This window comes from Letharia columbiana (genome assembly GCF_014066305.1).
Source record: "Letharia columbiana isolate WasteWater2 chromosome Unknown xpSc0000120_s0, whole genome shotgun sequence".
NCBI lineage: Eukaryota > Fungi > Ascomycota > Lecanoromycetes > Lecanorales > Parmeliaceae > Letharia > Letharia columbiana.
Window position 1 is genome coordinate 12081 of NW_023501183.1, and position 16933 is coordinate 29013.

The window sequence follows — 16933 nt, forward strand, 5'->3', positions numbered from 1 at the left end:
ACGGTTCAGTTCGCATTCACTCTTCTACGTGCTCAAGCTACCTTCAGGCCTTGAAAACACCTCAAGACACCCATCTCGCCTTCCTCATTGCTGCCATCTTCTGTGGACGAGACCCTTTGTCCAACTCTGCCTTGTTGTGGGTTCAAGGACAACTTCACAATCCGTGAGCATCCCTTCAGAGAACGGATCACGTTCTTGACTAGATTCGCCGTTCCAGTCCAAGATGCCTTGGGTCCATGGAGATGACTATACGATGCAAAAAAATGCTGAGCTCAAGCATTTGCTCCTTCTCCGCCGCCTCCCTTACTCTGGCACAAAAGCAAAGATGACTTCGCGCCTAATTGCGCACGACCTTCATCAGTGAGTACACCGCTCAGCAGGTTTTACTTGCGGATTCAAGACGGCCACTGATAAGCCAATAGTCCGTTTCCTTTCCAGAAACTCCCACCTGAGATCCGCAATGAGATCTATACATTGGTCGCTTCACAAGATGTGCTCGATTTTCCAGGCTCCAAGCAGCCAGGCAAAGGACACACAGAGGGTCTTGAAGGCTTCAGCAGATTCGAGGGCTTGATGGTCAATTCCAGCCTCTTCCGTGCCTGTGAGCAGACACGTGCCGAAGGCCTCATGATCTTCTACGGGTACCACCACTTCGAGCTTGCCGTTGAACACGGCGGTTGCTTCCTCGCCATTCTACTATGGCTCCAGAACATCGGTCATTTCGGTCGGAAGAACATCCGCCATCTGAACATTAGCTACGTCACCAAGTGCTCGAGCCTCGACATGCGACACATGGACCAAATCCACGAGAAGCTCTCCGATCAAGCCACCGTCACTTATACTTCCCACGACTACCCCGGCTTGCTCTGGAAGATTGGAGATCTTTACGAGCGGCGCAACTACAGGAGGGTTCCGGTTTTCCGGATCGGTGGAGCCGATGGGGAAATCACGACGTACCGATACACGATCAACTTTGACGATCTGTATCGCGGTTGGGGCCGGTTGCAGTACTCACTAGTGTTCTATCCCGGCAAGTCATGGTTCGGCCAAAGAACCACGCGCTGTCGCCACTAAGCCCGGTAGTCGGCGGAGGATAGCAATATTGAATTGACGGCCGATTGCAGAAGCATTCGCACCAGCATTGCACTCTGTGATTCTCACCTAGGATGCCATTGAGGTCTTGAAGGACATCAGGCGTTCCGGAGCGAACTGTTTCCCTCGACTCCAGTCGAGATCCTTTTTCCCCCTGACATTTCTGTCTGTACATAGAAGTGGAGAACCAGGCTGCGCTTGAAACGTCGATGTTTCAAAACCGTGAGGCACAGCTTCGTACTCATCTTCGAGAAGCAGCTCTTAGCTACCAATCGATCGGCTCCACAGCCTGAAATCCATCCGCACAGGCCACCATGCCAATTGCCCGTTAGCGCATACTGCAATTACTTCCCCAGCAGACCGCCTCCTCTCCCATACGTAACATCCTCCCCCCCCTCCCCCCCAAACACGACACCCAACGCCCCAGCTCCCGGCGCAACATCCCTCAACGCCCCCCTCGCTCCCCTCAACCCCTCCCTCCACCTCCGTCTTCCTAACCTTCCCCCCCACAACCCACCCCACTCACCCTCCTCCACGCCGCCCAAATGACCTTCCGCGAGTCCAAAGGCCTGACCCTCATCGCCGCTCTCTCGGCCGCCGAGCGTCACAGCCTGGCCGAGTTGGCGGGGGAGGCGAGGGGGAGGGTGGGGTGGGGGTGGGTGGATGGGCTGTGAGGTTTATGGGCTTGGGGTGGAAGGGGGGGGGCGGACGCTCGCTGTGCGGTCAATGGTCAAATAGCATGTCGTTACAGCATGTTTTACGGAGCACTTGTGCTGTATGGTATCTGTGAACCGTGGTCTCGAAGTTCGTTCTCGTCTCTTCCAATCCATCTCCTGATTTCGTTTTCAACCGTATATACCCGCCCGGATAGACAATTCGATATGTAGAAAATATAATTAATACTTATTTATTAATTAATCAAATATTAGAGAGTTAATAGATAAGATTCAATTTCGATACGGTGTGCGCATCTGCAGGCACGCCGTATCCATAGAACCACCTGTTTTCCCCACTGGCCAGGCTAAACCTAATGCTTCCAGTTCTGTTATTGTTCTTCCGTTTACAGATTCTGCATGTGGACGTATAACTTTACCTCTGACAGCACAAGTCATCTTTCATTTTCATGACTCAAATCATAGTCAGTCAGCTTATCCCAGAATACTGCTCTTAATCGCGCCTGGCTACGTGCAAACTTAACGATAAGATTTTTCCATGAGACTGTTTATCGAACCGTACAATGAGGAAACCAACGTGGTAACGACGACTTGTTTTAGGCCCTTATTATATCTATTTTGCATGGATTTGCGCCCATCGTAACGGTATGCGTCATAAAATCGAAAACTTTCCCTTGTCATGAATGCAGAGCCTATTCTCGGATTACAAAGATTAGGAGAACAGCGCGACTTAATGCCTTTCAATTCTCAGAGATCCGGAGCGTAAATCTCGGAATACTTGTTTTCTCAACAGCCCCAAGTAGAGAGGACAGGTTTTCAATCTTGTATGTCGACAAGTCCATGTCGCACCCGTACATGTTTAACGATATCAAGGCCAGATCACATCCTTGTGCCAGCTGTGTCCCAAGAACTTGATCATCTTGTGCCCATTTCACGTAGTATGCTCTTGCTTCGTTCAATATTGCCGTCCGGGTGCAAGCTCTAATAAAGACGATAGCTCTGAGGACCCTGCTGCCGTTAAGAATTTCGAGCGTGATGGTATGGCCATCTCCCGTTGGCGCCTCTGGGGCTGCAGTCTCAAGGACGGAAGTCGCTGTAGACGCCGGCGCCGAGGGAAGAGGTGAGTGATGATTAGATTTAGCGCGCACGGCAGGCCTTGGAGGCGGTACAAGGAACTCAGCATTCCCAGCTAGAGCACTATGCCTTGAAGCGATATCAGGCTTTGGCGTTGGTTCATAGGGATCCTCTAAGTCGTTTGGAATTCTGTCATGTTGGTCGAGCGTGTGTTCCTTTGCGCTATCGAAGCCTTCGGTGATTGGCTCGGCTTGTGAAGCTTCCAGCGTCACCTGGGGAGCAACTTTTTCTTTTCCAATTTGGTCCTTTTCGGAGAAGGCTTCTTCTGCAGGCAATATATCCTCCGCCAATGGATCTTCCTCAGGCGCAATAATGTAAGGCTCATCTGTGGAGGAAGCTTCGGTGGGGATAGCTTCCTCTACTACATTATGCGGCTCTGCAGCAACACCACTACTTGCGACGAAATTCCAAGCTGTATATCTAGGCCATCTCAGATTGTGAGTGACATGTACTGGGGTGGGGGACGCTTCTTCTGAAGCGGGAGCTTCATCCATAGGAACAGGTGCTTGCTCAGCTGCAGAAATACCCCAGAAAGATGCTGCAGCCTTCTTCCCTTTTTTCTTTTGCCTCTTAGACCTTAAAGTTGAAAGAGTCAATTCCGAGATTTCCAGTTCTCCTTCGACATTGCCACCACTGTTATCATGACAAGGAGGTCGGTCATCTTTCTCCGACTTTTCGCCTTGACGAGGTGTCACTTCGCAGAGTGGACTTTGGTCGTAAGCTTGTGCTTCATTTCTCCCGGCTAAGGGTTTCATTTCGTGTTCTAGAGGAGTGTTAGCAATATATATAGGAACAGGCGGGACTTGATATGAAAAAAAAAGCATATAGAAACATACCTATCCAGCTACTCTCGTTGTTCTCTTCTGCCTTAGAGTCCGCCTTCGCTCCATCAAGGCTGGATGTATGACTGCAGCTGCAAGGATTGAAGACCTGTTGGGAGCCAACAAGGAAGCCTTCAAAGGCAGAGCCAACCTCAGTGCGTTGCTTTTTGTCCGCTGCCAGCATCTCCTCGATTGATGATCTTTCCAACTCGTCAAGTTCAGCTCTCCGACGCGCAATATCTTCAAATTGATCTGTGAGCTTGCGTTGGAGCAGATTTTGATGCTGCACAATTTCCTCTATGCTAGCTTGTAGCTGCGTTTTGAGTCCCGCTACCTTCTCCGCTCGTTGGGAGTCATTAAGAGCTTCTGCAAAGGTGATAGCTGCACTGAGCATGTTCAAAATTCCGGCTGCGCTAGTTGGAAGGCGATGAACAGCTGAGTGACGAAGAGTACTTGTTCCGAAGAGCACTTCAGCGATACTTTTACCGGGAACCATTTTGATAGCGGATGGCGGTAGAAATTTGGCGTATCTCAAAAATCTCTTGGTCCATTCGGTGAGTTCAATGGACTCTGCTTCTTTCCATTTCCGCGCCTCCATCAAATCTGGAACCCAAGTGTTGCCGAAATCCAGACAGCATTCCTCAAGCAAAGATTGGACTGGGACTAGGATTCTATGTTGCGTTTTGAATGGCAAATAGACAGGGTGAAGCCTGGGGATAGACAGCGCGTGGTGTGCTTGGGTTGTCGATTGTTGGCTGTCAAGAAGATTAGCTACGTGACTGTCCTGTCTCGAGCGTTTATACTTGCCACAGTCTGACAGCGTTGATTTGAACATTGTCCCCAGCCTCGACTTTGTCTTCTAATGTTCCCTCAGGCTCAGCCTGCTGTTCGCCTTGCTCAAAGTCCGGGCACTCGTCTCCTCCCTCGTCATCGGATGTCAACACTATGTCTTGTGCTGCCTCGGCCTCGATCCGGATGACTTCTGCCTCCGAGGCCGCTCTCTCGGCCTCTTGCGTCTCTGACGGCTGGAACAACTCTGGGTAACGGAGCTTTGCCCGGGGTAAGGATTCGAAAATCTGCTCTTCTAGCAACTCTTTCGCAATTGCAGCAACGGCTGGCAAGGTAAACTCCTTTGTGAGGATTTTGATAGATGCCTTATGCTTCTCAAGAAGCTGAGAGATCTTCTTTACCTTTCGGACTTGCGCGTTTGCCCCGCTGAAGATTGATGAGCAGTGGAGATAGACCAGCCTCCCATCTGGAGAACGCTGCTTAGCCATGACGAGGCGATGAAAGTAATGTTAGGTACCGAATTAATTGACATATAAGATACTATCATATAGCCGAAGCGTCCATCTGATCCTCGTTTGGAACCGTATCTTATATGTAAAGGAGCCTTATGATACGGGCAAATTACTAATTCATACCCTAAACACTTATGGGATTCTTATAGATTCATAACCCATCTTACATTTTCTCCCCCCTCAAAAAAAAAAGGGGGTAAAATTATTAATTTACATTTCTTTATTTTAGAATTTTTTTTTTATTTTAGTGTAAGGATAATGTGGATTTTTTTTCCCCTAAGCAGGCCAGGGATGGTGATAATGGAAAAGGAGGGAAGGATAATAAATTTTTTTTTAATTTGGAAAAACCCCTCCCAAAGTCCCCCCCCAAAAAAAAACAAAAAAAAAAAAAAACACCCCACATAACCACCTTAAAAAATAAATAATAAAATAATTTTTATTTTTTATTATTTAAAATTTTTATATTTTAAAAAAAAAAAAAAAAATAATAAAAAAAAAAAAAAAAAAAAATAAGGCTAAAAGGAAAAAAAAAATAAAATAAATTTTTAAATTAAAAAAATTTTAATAAAAAAAAAAATTAAAAAAAAAAAAAATAAAAAAAAAAATAAAAATTAAAAAAAATAAAAAAAAAAAAAATAAAAAAAAATAAAAAAAATTTAAATTTATTAAAATATTTTTTTTTATTAAATATATCTATAGACTTCGATATAGATAGATAATCTTTCTCTAAATTTATCTCTCTATTATCGTTTAATATTAATTATAATTTCTCTATAATTATAATATTTTTCTTCTTTCTAGAGGCCTTCTTATCTTTTACTCTTATATTATATTTATAGCGTAAAACTTAGACGTTAATATAGAGGAATTAAAGCTTATTTATTCGCTTAGAGAGAGTATAATTCCGAGCCTTATTATATAGAAGGTTTTAAATAAAAAATACTCGCTCTAAAGTAATTAAATTAGCTAAAATTTTAAATAGTTTTAAGATTAAAGTAGCGAGTTTTAAAGCTATCGTTTAAATACGTAATTAGAAGAGAATATAATAACTTTTATTCTTTTAATATAATTTACAGTTAGTACTAAAACCTTTATTCGATACTTAAATATAATAAAGATTAAGATCTTATAATTTTACTTATTATTATTTAGTCTCTAGTACTAGGAAAATAAAAATCTATTAAGAAAGTTAAGTTTTTAACTAAGTTTTATTCGCTAATTAGGATTTAACTTTTAAAGTAAATGTTTAGAATTTTTAATTTTTACTATATCTTACGATATCGAAATTAAAATCTTTTAAAATTCTTAATATTAGTTATTTAGTATTATGCGAAAAGATTATAAAAATTTTAGATTATAAAGAGTAGTGGTTATAAAGATATTTAAGAAATTTCAATTTTGTGATTTTCGAGGGAGTGGGGTGCTTCATGAAAACTTTTTTTATTTTTTAATAATTAAAAATATAGAATTAAGATTAAAGTAGCGAGTTTTAAAGCTATCGTTTAAATACGTAATTAGAAGAGAATATAATAACTTTTATTCTTTTAATATAATGCGTTAGTAGTAAAGATCTCTATTCGATACTTAAATTAATAGAAGATCTTACGAACTTGTTATTATTTAGTCTTAATACTAGAAATATAAATATTAAAAAAGTTAAGAACGTAATTTTATTCGCTATTAGATAGTTCTTTATTAATATAAATTAAATTTAAATAAAATATCGCGTAATAGATTAATAGTATTTATTTTTTAAATTAAGTATACTAGATTACTTTTAATTATTCTCCTTTAATATTTTAATAAGACTTAAAGATATATTATATATAAGAAGCTTATTAAAAGAAAGAATAATTATAAAGATAACGAAGATAAGATTTAATAATTCTTTATCTCTTTAATATATAGTTTAAATATATATATTCTAATTCTAATATAATCTATTACTTATATATAATATTAAAGATCTCTTTTAAATTCTTTAACTTAGCTTAAAATATAGGATTCTTTAATAGTCTATTAATACTTTAGGCCTTTACTATTAATTTATTTATACGATTATTAAGTGTATAATAATATAAGACTACTTTACTTCGTAGAAGAGAGTTAATTAGATAATATTAAGTATCTTATTATATAATATATAAGAGTATAAAGGCGTAGACTCGTTTATCGAAGTTTTCTTTTCTTATATAGTTACGAAGTATAACTAGCATTTTATTAGTCTTTTAGAAATAGACTACGATAGACTAAGCGGATTTAAAGACTCTATCGAACTATTTTAATTTCGAAACGTAATATATAAGTAGCTGAATACTATAACTATTATATAAAATAAATAAATAGTATTTTCAACTAGATATCTTTCGTAATTCGATCTATATAATACGTATTTTTACCTCGATATTTATAGTTAATAAATTAACGCGTATAATATAACCTTCGATTTAAAATAATACTCTTTTATAAATATACTTAGCTAATTTTAGATCGCTATAACGTAGAGCTAATATATTAATAGACTTTAGATAAAGAGCTTTTATTTCGATTTATATCGAAAGATTAGTTATACGATTATAATTAATATTAAAAGAGTCGTTAGTAACGAAATTTAGATAGTTATTATCGTTAAGATACTATACTATTAGCTTCTTAAGATCCTCGTATACGTGATTTAAAAGCTCCTCTAAAAAGGCCTTTCTGCTAGAAAGTTTATAGACCGAATTTAATCGTATAATAAAGGCTCTTAAATAGTACTCGTTATATATATTTAATAGTTTTTCTTTAATATAGATAGCTAATATAACTAGCTTATAAAGTCTTTAAGTTTCTTCGAGAAATAGCTTACTATAATCGGTGATTTTAAATTATTTATTTTACTTTCCAAAAAAGGATATATAGATTTCCTTCTCTTTTTAAGCGAGATTATTATTTTACCGCTACTTAATAATAATATAAGAGTTATTATTAATAGAGTTCTCGAGATAGAGACGATAGAACTTTAAGTACTTCTTTATACGTATGCTATTAACGATAAGATTCGAATATTTAATATAAAATTTATAGTTAATAAGTATAGCCGAAGCCTCTAAAGAAGAATAAGACTCGATAAAGATATTCTAGACCGTCTAGTTTCTTATATTACTTAGTTACCACTTCCCCGGACGCCAAACTAGCAACCTCACTGACCAACAGACTCGTACTCGAATTCCCAACAATATATGTATTGCGCAGCCAATGTAGATGGCACATTGCCTGAGGGATTGGTGGAGTGAAGGGGATTTCTTTGCTTCGGCGAAGAAGGAGTTGATCGAAGAAGTAGCAGGCAGCCCGTGGGTGGGTTTGATGGGAACTTTGGAGAGAAGGCACATGATCTAGAGGATGGCGAGGTGGATCAGGTCGTCTGAAGTCTTGGGGAAGGATTTGAAAGGGATCGCGGGCTGTGTAATGCTGGACGACCCAACCCTCTCATGCTGTTGTCAGCTTCATTTACTGATACGTCAAAGTTTATGACCTTTGAGTATTCAGAATACGAACGATTTGAATCTGAGTCTATTATATACCTTTTTGCCTGTGCCGTTCCCCGACATTCTTTCTCGGGACTCACCTCCTCGCTTGGGTGCACCGACTTCATTCTCGTAGACAGCCTGTTGTCCCTATGCCCAGCTCCTCAACCCTATCCTCAGCGCCATGTCGCCATTCCTCCACGGCCTCCGACGCTCAACCCCACCCCTCAAACCGCCTTCTCCAGCTCGAAGAGAATCCCTCCATATCATCACCCTTACGCCAACTTCCCAGGCACAACGGGATGACCGGCACTCAACCCGCCATCCACCGCCCACCCCTGCCCATTAACATAACTCGCCTCGTCACTGCCCAGAAACAGCGCCACCCTGGCCACCTCATCCGCAACCGCTCCCCTCCTCAACGGATTCAACTGTCCCACCTTGCCCTCCGTCCCTCTCGCTCTCGCCATCGTGAACAGCGGCGCCGTCATGCCCGTCTCGATCAACCCCGGCATAATCGCGTTGACTCGGATCCCCGTCCCGCTCAGCTGATACGCCGTCGTCTGCACCAAGCTCCTGACCGCAGCCTTGAGGCCGAATAGTCCGTCGAGCCGGCATTGCTCCTCAACCCGGCCACCGAACTCGTGGCGATGATACTCCCGCACGGGAACTTCTTCGTACCCCCTCCCCCTCCCCCTCCTCCGACGTAGTCGTCCGCATCATAGCCGCCGCGGCGTACTTGATCGCCACGAACACGCTCAGCACATTCGTCCGCATCGTCTTCATGAACTCCTCCCCTCCCACTTCGCCAAAATGCTTGTTCGTCCCGACGACGCCCGCGTTCGCGAAGTATATGTCCAGCCGTCCGTATCGAGAGAGGCATTCGTCCACGACGGCTGCTACGGCGGCTTCGTCCCCGGCGTCGAATTGCCGCGCGTGCACTTCGACCGCCGGATACAGCGATTGTAGTTCTCGGACGTGCACGGAGAGGTGTTGGTCGCTGAAATCGCATATGTAGATGGCGCGGGCCCCATTGTGGGCGAATTGGTGGGCGGAGGCGCGGCCGATGCCGAGGGGGGAGTTGGTGCCGGTTATGATAACGACTTTGTCCTTCACTCTCCTGCCCATCCACGTCTAGATCAGCTTTTGTCCCTCAATCATCAATTGGCGAGGAGGAAGGGCAGGGGCCATACGCTCCGGCAGAGTCTCCCGCTATGCGGCGTATTCTGGGTATGTCCTCGAATGTGCCAGGGTCGGCGGGCTTGACGACGAGCTGTTCGCTAAGGGCTTGGAGACGAGTTTTGGAGACTGATGTCATGCTGGGGTTCTTGAGGGCGTTGAGGAGCTGTTGGTCCTCGTCGGACGACATTTCAGTCGATGCGGGGAGGGTGGAGAGTTGCGGGGATGTTGGACCGAGGCAGAAGGGGAACCCCTGAGTGCCAAGGCGCTAGGGAATCTACGGCCAGGCAAGCCGTTAACTCAGGAAAAGTGGCAGTCGAACAATGTACCAAATATCGACCGACGCCAGGAATCGACGTGAGAACGCCCCACAGTGACCCTTGATGGGACAGTCCTAGAAAAGGTGGCAGACGAACCAGGGACAACTCCTCAAACTTCAACAACATCAGCCAAAGAGTTTCTAAGCCATTCAACGCCCTTCCTAAGGCCATTTCTGACCATGAAGAACAAATGCTCTTGGTTCGATGCCCAAAACCAACACGAGAAGGCAAAGTTCTTGGTGCCCTCGACCGCAACTTATCTGGACAGCTTGCCTAAGCTGCCTTTCGGTTCCAGAGGGAAAAAATGAGAAGTTGTCGAAGTAAAGAACTTTCGGTAGGATCTTCAATCATTCGTCCCATACATAGAAGAGAGCCAAGCTTCTCCGACGCGGAGGTCAGAAAGTTACAAAGTTGCTGCAACTTGGTGACTGCTCGTTTCAATGTGTTGCCATGTCAATATAATGGCATCATTTCTGCACACCAATTTGCTCAATTGATCGCTGTATGCCGTGGGTATCATTGTAGCCAATAGAAAAGAAAGGGACGAATGATTCATCACTTGATCATTTCCTCCCCTTCGAAAAAAGGCCTCGGCTCCTGGAAACTCAGCTGTCCTCCACTGGTCCCACTGCTGACCGCCTCACTAGCACCACTGCTTCCCCTCGTCCTCCCCTTCTCCCTATCCCTCTCCTCTTCCACAGCCTTATATCGCCTCTCCTCTACTTCACTCCTCTGGACTACCTTCTTCAACGCCTCACTAGCTCCAATAAGCCCATCGATACTGATCGCATGATCTGTCATCTCGTTACCAATGTAGCCGTAGACTCTGGCGGCGCTGTCGCATTCTAGTAGCTGGGGTTCATTCAACTTGAGCAAGGCTAGAGCAATTTGGAAGAGAAAGGTGCTGCCGTCATTGAAGCAAAAGATGACATCCCAGACACGGAAAAGCGCTTCGGCGGAGAGACAGTCAGTGAAGACTGAGAGGAACCATTGGAAGGTTAGCGCTTCCAGTTCGATTCCTAATTCATCCAAATGTGCAGAGAGCTTGGGTAGGACTGCAGCAACGTATTGGCGCAGGACTTGCTGGTCTGCGCGGGAGGCTAGGAGTGAATGATCGTAGTAGTGTTGGGGAAGAACATTCTCAATGATCGTTGTGAGCAACCAAAAAGCGTCTTCGGCGGTCGGCATGACAAGCAGCAGGGAGGCGGTAATCAGATTCATACCTTGGCAGTAGCCGACCTGCGGGTTGCGCCGGGAGTAGGCAAGGAGGACTTCGTTGAGCTTGGTGACACCGGGACCTTTGCGGAAGAATACGTTATCGGTTAGGAGTGCGGTGGATGTCCATTTGGATTTGGGAGACAATGACAGGGTCGTCAGTCTCGCTTGCGACGAGATCGTCATAGTGGCCAGGGACACGGAGAGCTGTGGCACCGCTGCATTCGGCCCAAATCTTTGAGCGGTACGCGACTGGGATACCGGCCAGAACGAGCTGTCTGAATTCCTTCCATTTGGCACGTCCGACTTTGCCCTTGTTTCCTAGGCCTGCGACTCCGATCAATTCACCATCTGTAAGGAGCATTTCTGGCATAATTGCTTGTTTGAAACGAGAATCGGAGACTGTTGCTGACTCTCCTTCCTTTTTTCGCTCAGCCCGGACCTTCCGTAAGAATCCATTCCATTTCACAGTCCTCTCGCGCTGCAGACTGTCATGGAGCTCTGTGAGCTGCGCCAGTAGGAGCTTGACAGGTTCACCTTCGGAGGAGGTAGACGTGGCTAAGGCATTCGAAGATTCGAGGAGTATCTTGGACATTTCGGCGTTTCCTGCCGTGACAGGTGACATCTCTGGTTCCGGGTTGAGGCTCGTGGACGGTAACGAGCCTCGCGCATCGCCAAGAGTTGGCGACCGTTTCAGAGTACCAGGGCTGTCGGCGCTTATGACCTTTGTGGCGGGCTTTGCTGATGGAGTATGAGAAAGCAGCTCGGTTGGGAACGTCGCAACTTTGAGATAATCCTGCCAACGCTTGGTTGGCTTCTCATCCGTCTTATCATCTACGGACGCTGGAGTGTCTGGTCGCTGCACAGAGTTGGCCTTTGACCTTTGAGACATTTGATCGGGGTCTTTATTCTTCAGAGATTCCAAAGTGCCGCTGAGTAGCTCCACGTTCGCGCTAGCATTCGATTTCCCTCTAGCGTGAGTACGGGTAGACTCCGCCTCTCTCTTCCTACGACGCTGGTCGTAGATGAACCCGAACCTGTCGGTAAGAAGGTCCGCGGTGTCTTTGTAGTTGTTGAATTGTGTTAGCGTGGGAGGCTTTGAGTCGGGCGGGTGGATAGTGTCCATTTCGACAGGACCAAGATTTGTGGCAGCATCGACAACATTGAGACTCACAGGCGTCTGAGGAGATCGAGGGCTGCGAAGAGACTTTTATGGTACCGCCTTGCGCAAGTGTAAGGGGTCGCACTGTGTTTCGAGAGGACTGAGCAGAGGGTTCCATGCTGTTAACCTTCATCAACGCTGCTTTGGCTGACGTAGGTGCTGGACCTGAGGTGGTCGATGCCGTTCTTGCATTCTTGGGTTGCCCATCACCAGTAGTAGCCGATCTTCCTCTTATTGTGCCTTGGCCTGCCTGAGTATTCCCAGCGAAAAGTTTCATGGTCCAGGACGCAACGGATGTTGACGACTTACGTGATTGTTTGGTGTCAGAACTTTGGGTTGTTGAAGCACGAGCAAGCGGCTGGAAAAGATCATCATCCAGACCTTTCCTGCGAGCGTTGCTTCCGCTGAGGCCCCGAGCTCGCGTAGTGTCTTCCCCGTCCCCGTTGGAGTCGCTTATGATGCTGCTCGCTCGACTCGTCTTGCGGCTTGTAGCATTTGCGCTCCAGAGATAGTCCTTCCACCCTCGGAGAGTACTGTTTGGCCGACCTGAGTCCATACTCGATACTGTGGATCGCCCATCCGACTCTTTTGAAAACACGCTTCGGGCTTTCAGCGTAGCTTGCCTATCGACCTCGTCCAGCGAGTCTAAATATCCCTCGTCCAACTCAGTATTGGGGCCCAGATGATCCTGCATGGCCTCTCCCATCATTTCATCGATGCCATTCGCGACACCAGGCATCCTATCCTTTCCGCTCATTCGCCCTGACTTCTTCCCATCTGCTCTCGAAGGTGGATCTTGTAGTTTTATTTCATTTTCAGCCCATTTGTCGAGACGATGAAGCCTGGTTTCAATATCCAGATTGGACACCTCCACCTCCCTCAGCATCTTCTTGAGTTCCCTTTCCCGCTCTTCTGCCCGCCGTCTAAGTGTTGTCATTTCAGCATCCCGCGCCGCCAAGTCCTCTGCGAGTTGTCTAACCAACGCGACCGCACCGTTCTTTCTGATAAGATTGCGTACGTGATCATCGCTGGCGTGGTGAAGGGCGCCAGGGAACTCACTGGGAGGGTTTTTAGGTGAGTCTTCGAAAAGCGCCGAGCGGCCTCGAAAAGATGGAGTGCTTGTGACGAGAGACTCAACGATAGATGGGTTCGTCTTGGACGGCCTGCGAGGGATTTTATCTGGGGACTTGGGCTTCGGGCTGGCAACAAGCTGCTTGTCTTGCTTCAAAGCGCTGGGCGAGATTTCTGGGGACAGCGAAGGGAATGACTCAAGTGTTTTGGCTGATGTTGGTGTGACTAGAGATTGATTTCGTGAGCGTACTCTGACAGTGCCGGACCCTCGTGAAGCTGTAGACATCTGGGAGGAGGTCCGCTCCAGGGTCTTGTCATGACTGGAGCCAGCCATATGTATGTATGTGGGTGGATGATAGCATCAACGCACTTTTCAAGAAATCAGAAGAAGGCTGAGAATGCTTGCGACCCAGACCTAGAAGTCATAGTTGTCGGTGACGATGACGAGGGTGCAGACAGGACTTTCGTCATAAGATGGGAAGGATGCCGCACCTTCCCTCCTTGCATCTTCTCCGCACAGCGACAGCATCAGGACGAGGCCTTCAGGAAACGATGCATCTGATTCATATGAATGCTTGTTGAAAGAGAAACCGATATCTGTCACCATAAACTCTTCTGGAGACTGAAGGATTGCGCAGGCGGCAAATTCGCGTTTCGGGGTTGTTCACTGTTGGCAGCTTGGAATGGCCACGCGCAAGCCCTAAAGCCCGATGATGCACCTTATCGCCGTCTTGGCGTGACGGTTTCTGGTCGTACTTCCCACGGCTTTCCTCAGTACTAAATAGGTACAGTAGCACTGAATCGGCTACGACCCCTCTCCCCATGCTCTCCATAACATATTTTCGTGTTTCCGATTGCGTTCGCGGGTCGATGTAAAGAGATACTCTTGCTCGAGTTGTAGAAAGTTGCTTGCCTGCCACAGTGACGGCCTTGTCGCTCTACCTCACACCCTTTCAACTTTGGGTAGAGCTGAGGGGTAAGTCGGGGCTCTCATGCAGGTGCGCGCGCTAGACATCTGAAAAGATTTGCCAAACCAGCCAATGTCTCCTTACCCTAATCTAGCAATGGGTTGGGTCGGGGAACCTCGAGACGAGCCAGAGCTTGAGCGAGAGGAGGCCATGGGACGGCATCTTGCATGCCCACCTCGTATGGTAGATTTGTCAAATCTGCCGGAGTCAAATTCACAAGCCTTAAGCCATGGAACCACTAAGCATCACTGCAAGTCCGGTTGCCATCACTCAATTGACTACTGACTTTATCATTGTACCCTGCTCTCTCTCTGCTACCATGAAACGCTAGAATTTAAGACGAAGCTCACCAAAGATCAATCGAGGGTCAAAAGGTCTCTCGAGTGGCCTTTCGAAAAAGAAGAAATCAAAGAAGTCATCAGGCGGCTGAGAAGTCTCAAGTCCTTGTTGGATACTGCCTTCGCTAGCGATCATTTGATAACTTTTACTCTAGCATTGTCGGTCCACTAGTCTTGTCATCTTGATCCATTGAGAATCAAGTTATAATACACTGATACAAGCCCAGGGTCTTGAGGCTCGACAGTCGCGAAAACATGTTCGACGTTGTCAATTTACTGCACGCGGCTGCAACCAAAAACCTGAATTCACGCCTGGCTAGCTGGTTCTCAGCTCCAAATTCATCTTCATTCCTGAATACTGCGCAGACTAAGCGGCAGCAAGACACTGGAACCTGGCTTTTGGAAAGCCCTATCTTCCTCGGCTGGAAAGGTGCACCCCATTCTTTCCTTAGGCTGCATGGTAAAGCAGGTTGCGGAAAGACTATCCTGGGCTCTACTGTGCTTTGTTCTCTGCTCGATGATAGTAATAGCAACGAAATGGTTGCGTGTTTCTACTTCGACTTCCAGAAAAGCAACTATTTCAAAACTTTCTGAACTCGTTAGTAGTCCAGCTTTTCAGCCAAGATCCTTAAGTGTCCACAATTGTTGAGGAGCTTTACATTACGTGCGATAGTGGAAGCAGTAGGCCAACTATACAAGACACTTGTGATGTGCTTCAACGTATTATCGACGAAAGTGCGGCCTCAGTATACATAGTCGTCGATGCTCTCGACGAGTGCCAAGAAACTTGGAAGGTCTGAGAGACATGCGAAGCTGGAATCAAAAGAACCTTCACTTCTCCGGTACTAGCCGACAAGAGACTGAGATTAAAGACATCTTGTACTCTCTGGCAACGGACATAATTCCGTTGGAAGAAAGCGTCGTTGATGGAGACATCCTTACATACGTTCCGTATCAGCTGCAACATGATTTCAAGCTGTTGGAACGGTCGGAGGAGACCCATAAGGAGATTCAGATTGCTCTGTTGAACGGTGCAAATGGAATGTTTCGATGGGGAGTGTGCCAGCTTGATGCCATTCGAGTTTGCATGAGACTTGGTCTTCTCCGAAAAGCTTCACGGAGCCTTCCTAAGACATTGGATGAGACTTATGCTCGTATAACGACCAAAGTTCCTAAAGAACACGTCGAAGACGCTGGCAGGATACTCTCCTACCTGATACGTGCGTTTGGTCCAGTCACAATTGAAGAAGATGCCGAGACTACGGGCGCCGATGTCAGTGCAGCCAGACATGGGATTGATGCGGCGATTCTATACGGACCAATTCTCCAAGGGAACATTGACCTGATGATCACACTCCTCGACGCAGGCGCAGATCCTAACGGAGATGACAAACCGGAAACCCACTTAATTTTGCACTTCGATGGGGGCAGGCTGCAATGCGCCAAGCTGCTCATCGAACGTGGAGCTGACCTGGAACGCATAGGTTTCTGCCTCATTTCCGCTCTATACAGCCAGCGTGACATGAAAGGCTTTCGGCTTTCTATGGAGTTAGCGCTCAAAGCGAAGCCCAATCTAAACACTGAATTGCTGTCAATTATACCAGCGAACCACGGGCACAGCAACTTCGTCATTCTAGTGCTCTTGACTGGAACTGCGCCAAATGTTCAGGACGAAGACGGCGTTACAGCAATACATGGCGCAGCCTTTACGCCTGCAAACAGCACTCAGATAGTTGAGCTATTGCTTGATGCCAATGCCAATGTACACGGTGGACCTTTTGGGGGTACTCTTCAAGCAGCAGCGTTGTCAGGAAAAGCCAAACCCATCTTGATTTTGCTCAAGCGTGGTGCCTTGCCTGATTATACAGGAGACTCATATGGTACGCCCTTCCAGATCGCACAAAAGAGGCTCAAAGACTTGGAGAGAGTGCTATAAAATAGAAAACGGAATGGTTATCTCAGAGACTGTGGGCCAGATGGCTTTCATGATGGGACCCCTAAGACAGCTTCTGTTGGGAGAGAAAAGAAGCCTGCAAACCGGGTTGGAGATGACTACGTCCCTCATCTCGACTTCTCTCGCTTGCCATACGCAGACTACCAGGCTATCATTGATGTCCTCCAGTCTCGTAATGCTCTTTAGGTGACATCGAAT

At 46.0% G+C, this 16933-nt stretch overlaps 8 protein-coding genes across 8 annotated transcripts; 3 read left to right on the plus strand and 5 right to left on the minus strand.

The window, feature by feature from the left end:
* Positions 1-223: 223 nt before the first annotated feature.
* On the plus strand, positions 224-1074 carry HO173_013381 (uncharacterized protein; the record flags this gene model as incomplete). The annotated part of the gene is made up of 2 exons (XM_037315201.1): positions 224-360; positions 423-1074. 2 exons carry the CDS (start codon positions 224-226, stop codon positions 1072-1074), a joined length of 789 nt encoding a protein of 262 aa, XP_037157906.1.
* Positions 1075-2506: 1432 nt separating this feature from the next.
* On the minus strand, positions 2507-4319 carry HO173_013382 (uncharacterized protein; the record flags this gene model as incomplete). The annotated part of the gene is made up of 2 exons (XM_037315202.1): positions 2507-3663; positions 3737-4319. 2 exons carry the CDS (start codon positions 4317-4319, stop codon positions 2507-2509), a joined length of 1740 nt encoding a protein of 579 aa, XP_037157907.1.
* Positions 4320-4518: 199 nt separating this feature from the next.
* HO173_013383 (uncharacterized protein) lies at positions 4519-4998 on the minus strand (the record flags this gene model as incomplete). Its single annotated transcript, XM_037315203.1, has 1 exon — positions 4519-4998. The coding sequence occupies one exon, from the start codon at positions 4996-4998 to the stop codon at positions 4519-4521; it is 480 nt and encodes a 159-aa protein (XP_037157908.1).
* Positions 4999-8803: 3805 nt separating this feature from the next.
* Positions 8804-9897, minus strand: HO173_013384 (uncharacterized protein; the record flags this gene model as incomplete). Its single annotated transcript, XM_037315204.1, has 3 exons — positions 8804-9169; positions 9210-9648; positions 9722-9897. 3 exons carry the CDS (start codon positions 9895-9897, stop codon positions 8804-8806), a joined length of 981 nt encoding a protein of 326 aa, XP_037157909.1.
* A 685-nt stretch (positions 9898-10582) lies between these two features.
* HO173_013385 (uncharacterized protein) lies at positions 10583-11248 on the minus strand (the record flags this gene model as incomplete). The annotated part of the gene is made up of 1 exon (XM_037315205.1): positions 10583-11248. The coding sequence occupies one exon, from the start codon at positions 11246-11248 to the stop codon at positions 10583-10585; it is 666 nt and encodes a 221-aa protein (XP_037157910.1).
* Positions 11249-11342: 94 nt separating this feature from the next.
* Positions 11343-13761, minus strand: HO173_013386 (uncharacterized protein; the record flags this gene model as incomplete). The annotated part of the gene is made up of 2 exons (XM_037315206.1): positions 11343-12304; positions 12417-13761. The coding sequence occupies 2 exons, from the start codon at positions 13759-13761 to the stop codon at positions 11343-11345; spliced, it is 2307 nt and encodes a 768-aa protein (XP_037157911.1).
* A 1275-nt stretch (positions 13762-15036) lies between these two features.
* Positions 15037-15375, plus strand: HO173_013387 (uncharacterized protein; the record flags this gene model as incomplete). The annotated part of the gene is made up of 1 exon (XM_037315207.1): positions 15037-15375. One exon carries the CDS (start codon positions 15037-15039, stop codon positions 15373-15375), a length of 339 nt encoding a protein of 112 aa, XP_037157912.1.
* Positions 15376-15586: 211 nt separating this feature from the next.
* On the plus strand, positions 15587-16717 carry HO173_013388 (uncharacterized protein; the record flags this gene model as incomplete). The annotated part of the gene is made up of 1 exon (XM_037315208.1): positions 15587-16717. One exon carries the CDS (start codon positions 15587-15589, stop codon positions 16715-16717), a length of 1131 nt encoding a protein of 376 aa, XP_037157913.1.
* Positions 16718-16933: the final 216 nt, after the last annotated feature.